At 40.8% G+C, this 5,402-nt stretch overlaps 1 protein-coding gene across 1 annotated transcript in view; it reads right to left on the reverse strand.

Moving 5' to 3' along the window:
- The window catches only part of dnpep (aspartyl aminopeptidase), a 12,998-nt gene extending 7,899 nt beyond the window's left edge, over positions 1 to 5,099 (reverse strand). The window contains exons 1-6 of the mRNA XM_015393703.1: positions 5,024 to 5,099; positions 2,172 to 2,277; positions 1,992 to 2,091; positions 1,791 to 1,916; positions 451 to 575; positions 168 to 252 (exon numbers count right to left, since the gene is read on the reverse strand). Coding sequence (XP_015249189.1) covers positions 168 to 252; positions 451 to 575; positions 1,791 to 1,916; positions 1,992 to 2,091; positions 2,172 to 2,277; positions 5,024 to 5,099 — 618 coding nt within the window. The remainder of the gene's footprint in view (positions 1 to 167; positions 253 to 450; positions 576 to 1,790; positions 1,917 to 1,991; positions 2,092 to 2,171; positions 2,278 to 5,023) is intronic.
- Between the last annotated feature and the right edge of the window lie 303 nt (positions 5,100 to 5,402).

Raw genomic sequence — 5,402 nt, forward strand, 5'->3', positions numbered from 1 at the left:
AGGAAGGAAGGAAGGAAGGAAGGAAGGAAGGAAGGAAGGAAGGAAGGAAGGAAGGAAGGAAGGAAGGAAGGAAGTTGGGAGAGGTCTATCCACCAGGAAGTGGTTTAAACTCTGGATGTTCTTAGAGAACAGCTCAGGTGTTCCTGCTGACCCCGTCGTGTTTTTACCGTGTTCGCAGCACAGGAAGCGTCTCCAGATGAAGAGGAGCCCATCTCCAGCTCCTCCTGAACCGCCGTGGCGATGATGGGAACTCTGACAAACAAACACAGAGAAAAACACTGAAACCAGATCTTAGTATCATCCTGAACCTAAATCACTGAGAACGGTACATTCACTGTAGCTCAGAAAACACAACTGCTGCTTCTTGCTCCTTTTTCCACAGTGAGAAACCTGCTGGTGCTGGAACCCGATCAGTCGGGTCTAAAGGAGCGGCTGTGGTTCGGTTCTCACATGTGGTTCTCTTTGTTGGGCCCAAAGGAATCGTTGATGTCGCGCTGCAGGTGGATGGCGAGGTGGGGGACCCTCAGCAGGGGCCGGGACACGTGGACCAGACGGTGGAGGAGCTTCCCATCACTCTGCAGAGAGGAAGAAGGAGGCCATGATTCACAAGTGAACTTTGAACTCTAACAGCAGCTGATGGCTCACCAGAGGAGGGAGTCATCTACGCTCAGCAATCAATGTTTTAAAGCTTGTAGTTCAGGCAGAAAAATAATATAAAATTACCCGATGATGCTTAAAATAAAAATATTAATGAGTTTAAACCTGAATTTAAAGAAAATAAACAGACTCACAGAGTGCTTTAATATTTCAACATTTAACCAGAAAACATCTATAAAACTTGGGAGTTACTTTAGATGCATATTTGGCGCCCTCTACAGTTTAAAGAAGGAACAACTGAGTTCATAAGCAGTAAAAACTTTTTAAATGATTTTAAATTTGCTCAGTCCAAATACATTTAATGGACTTTATTAGGGTGTGATAGATATTACAAAAAACAAAAAAAACAAAACACATTATGAATATTAAGAAATTCTGAAATTAAATAGATTTTGAAATCTAAATTGTTTTCTAAGTAGAAAACAACAATCGTTCAGTTTGGTATAAATAGAATTTCCTGACTCACTTTTATTTATAAAACACCTGAACCGACCATTTTTTTTCCTTTCTTTCTTTTTCTGGGCTTAATGAGAGCATTGGGCTTTAGGTCGCCCTGCAAGGCTTTAAAGTTGTATGGAAGCTGGTCTTCCAATTGTTGCATTTCCGAATTCTCCCAAGTGGTGCCCGACTTTACACGAGTGAATAAAGTGAATGTGATTGGTCGATTATCAAGGGGGCGGGATTGTTGTGGCGGAAGGTTCACAAGCAAGTTTGGTTGTGGCCGGTTTGTGGGAAGCATCTTGCTAACCAGTTAGCATCTTAGCGCTAACAGGTTTCCAATGGGAAATTCCATTGGGACCAAGTAGCACTAAATTGGTGACTTAGAAACGACGCTGTCAAGGAACGCTATGGACAGCGGAAACATGCAAGAGGAGGAGAGTTTAGTGTCGGAGGTCGTGGATGAGTCTCCTCCGTCATCCACTTTTTATTTAGAGGAGGAAAGCGGGGACGAAGATGTTGTGGAAGAGGACGCCAGGGCGGCAGAAGCTTGGTTTGGTGTAGAAGGCTTCCAGCCGTACATGTTTGAGCCCTTGCCGATTTAGCCAGCAGGTTGGTCCGGATCCGAACCACGGTCCGCTAATCCGTGACCTCTGGTCTAAACCATGAAAAGTCAAAAATGGTACTAATGATACCTTGACCATGACGCGGCCGGCGACGGTCAGGTCTCGGTCGAACCAGGTGTTCCAGATGCCACCACCGTAACACTCCACTCCGACCTGCAGGCAGCCCTGCTTGGTCCTCTTAGACCTCGGCTTCACCTGGAACAACAGACCAGACCTTAACAACCCCTTAATCTCAGAATAAAGCTTAGAAAAGAGAGCTGGGGGCCGTACTCTGAGGCAGGGGCTGTCAGTGTGGGCGCCGATCATGGAGAAGCCATTTCCAGGCCGGTACTGTCCGCCCACTGCGAAGGCGATGAGGCTGGAAAAGTTCCTGGTCAAAAAATACTGCAGAGATCATCAATTATCTTTAGTTTATTGAAGTTAAGCTAGGTCTCCTAACCCCCTTCTGACCTTTGACCCCGACCCACCTTGCTGGCTGGTTTGATGTCCCACTGCTCCGTCTCCTTCAGCTCCAAGAACCCGGCCTCCAGCAGGTTGCGTTTGCATTCTTCAACCACTGCAGGAAACCAGAGAACAAGAACTGGAAGATGTCCCCAAGAAAAAACTCTGAATTATTGGGAAAACGGTTGCCATGGCGATTCCTACATATCTCCAGGGTAAAAACCAACAATAACCAAACATCTAAAGTTCTACCAAATACCTCAAATAAAGCAGAAAAAGATAATCTGCTTAAATCTTGATAAGATAAAACAATAAGATCTATAGTTTTATCACCTAAATATATTAAAAACAGGCCGTCTCTCATTTATTTGTTGCTATACCTAAAGTATTCATTGGGTTAAAGAGCAGGAGGATGGGACTTGTGATGAAATATCTGCTCCATCCTTATCTTATCTTGAGCTCAAAGTCGTCCGGTAATCTAACCTGGTTCTGCTCCGTTTCCTGCTGACGGACGCAACATCTGTTCACAGGACAGCAAACAGCTTCACACCCAACAAACCTTATCAAACATGTGTAGGAAATTTAGATTTCTCTTGTTTCATACATCGATTTATGCTATTTACTCATTAGCAGCAGAGGTGTAAAGTAACGAAGTAGAAATACTTTGTTACTGTACTTAAGTACACTTTTTAGGTATCTATACTTTACTCTATTATTTATTTTTCTTCCTACTTCTGACTTCTACTCATTACATTTTCACACCAGTATCTGTACTTTCTATTGCTTACATTTTTAAATCAAACGTTACTCGTTACTCTTGGCTTCAGTTTAATGTTTCTAAATCTTTATTTCACGTCATGTGCTCCATCCAATGCAGATCATTGGCTCCACCCACATCTAGTGAAAACTAGTGTGATTGGATGAGTCATAGAACGCAAACACTCATTGGTTAGCTAAAGGAAATCATCAGAAGCAAGCAGGTGTTCTTCAAACTAACATGAATTGTCTATGCCATGCTACAATGTTGGATTCAGAAAAAGATGTTGAAATGTCTGAAAGGTCGGACACAGGCGAGAGCGTATCGGGAGACGGAGACCAACCAGACCTCCCTCATCCTTGGCCCTATCTCACAGAATTTTTAGAAATAGTCAAAAAATTGAGCTTTCAGTTCATAAAGTAGCATCTGGCTGTTTTTTTTTTAAAGGTTACTTTATACTTTTAAACTTAAAGAAGTTTTTGGAGCTTACATCCCCAAGTTGGACGTCTTTGTTCTTGCATCCAATTAACATCTTGCTCTGTTTTAGGCTCCGCCTTTAAGACTGGCTGCTGCTTCCTGAGTCTGTCCAATCAAGATCATCTGAAGACTATTTAAGGCCTGTGAAGCAGAACTTCAGTGCCTCTGAGCCATTTGTCTGCCGTACATCTCTGTGATCCTTGTTGAATCTAACGGGCTGTTAAGTAAACCTGCTTGGATGGTTTTTGTAGGCGAGAGTTGCCCTTTTGTTTAACCCCAGTTTCCTCCTGTTTATGTGCTGGTTATGTAGGTTATTTTGTAGGTTTGTATATTTTGGTTTCATATTGAGTTAGGTGAGTCCACTTTTCTTTTTTCTTTAGGGTTGTTTTGTTTTTTATTTTGGCCTGGGCTCTCCCTGAAGCTTTTTCCATCATTTATTTACAGGAAATGACAGAATTAAACTTTTAAATGCCATTTTCACTCCTTCATTCACTGTCTACATTTATGTTGGTCCCTTACACCCCCTAGACTCAGCCAGGGGACGTAACAGAGCACATACTTTTTCACTTTTACTTGAGTAAAGAGATCAAGTTGATACTTCAACTTTTACTAGAGTGTTTTTAAACTGCAGCATCTATAATTCTACTTAAGTAACAAATGTGTGAACTTTTGACACCACTAATACACACATCAATTTCAAACAGATGGTATCGACGTCAGCCAATACTGCACAGCCAGGTATCAGGGCCAAAATAAATTAGATTACATTAAATTGTGCCATTTCTGTGGCTGTGTATACAGACAGGTTTATTAGGTGAAGTGTTTTGTTTCTATTTATGTTCGTTGAATTTAGTAAGTTTGGAAATTGGTTTCCTAGTTTGGTTGATCTCAACCAGTCTTTGTGTGTATTTTGTTGAATAATTTATTGTTGTCGTCAAATTGTTTGTATGAAAGTGTCTGAAATAAATTTCCTATCCTTGCATTCATTCAACATTAAACTGTCCAGCATTTAAGTTGTTTAATGGACCTCAGAGGTGGATGATTTTAATTAGAGACTGAAAATCTTATGTGGATGAGTGAATATTTTTAACTCCTAACTCCCTGACCTGCAGGTGAGACTCTGAGTAAATGACTGATGGGTGGAGCAGCTTCAGGTGTCAGTAGGTGAAGCAGAAGGTGTTTGTCTGAAACTGTCAAACAGCGAACTTTAGGGAAACAATTAACTTAGCCTCCCTGATTTATCAATCACCAGTTGTTTTATATTTGCAGAGATTTTTTCTATCATTTCAGTTTAAAAATAGTCTTATAATCTCTGAAATTAGGTCATTACTGCCATATCTTCCCTATGAACACTGCATTTAAACAGCAGAGATTACATTTGTGCTAAAACTGATGACCAATAACTCATCCATAAACAGCATCCTGCAGCTGTTTGTAAGTAAATAACACGCAAAAACTTTTAGCCGAATTATAAAGCAGCACTAATCGGTCAGGATGGTGTAATAATAAAGGGGATGTTTGATTTTAAAACCGAAAAAGAGTAAATAAACCTTTAATTTAAAAGGTTGGTCAATGAGGTTCAGTGTGACGCCTTCAGGATTATCCTTCAGCCTTTTCCTAGACTTACCGTGATATGGAGATACTCCTTTGTTGACAAACTGCAGAAACTCTTTGGCTGCTGCCTGCACCGCCTTCTTCTCCATGACCAAAGCCTGAAAATAACAAAATAAGACAATAGTTTAAAAAAGTAAAGAAAAATCAAAGCTCCGCGGCTGATTATCCGCTCCAGTATATAGCCACAACAAACAAAGCAAAATGTACATTCACTTTTTAGGCGTAAAAAACTACGAACCGTCGCACAAATACTTAAAATTTAAGTAAAAGGTTAAATAAAAACTTAAATTTTAAGGTAAAAAGATGCTGTCCGATAAAGGAAACACCGGTTAGCTAACCTGAAAAACAAAGCTACCTTCTTCCTCTGCCTTTTTTAGTTCTCTGTGGCTCTA

This window comes from Cyprinodon variegatus, unplaced genomic scaffold, assembly GCF_000732505.1.
Source record: "Cyprinodon variegatus isolate N-32 unplaced genomic scaffold, C_variegatus-1.0 Scaffold653, whole genome shotgun sequence".
Classification (NCBI taxonomy): domain Eukaryota; kingdom Metazoa; phylum Chordata; class Actinopteri; order Cyprinodontiformes; family Cyprinodontidae; genus Cyprinodon; species Cyprinodon variegatus.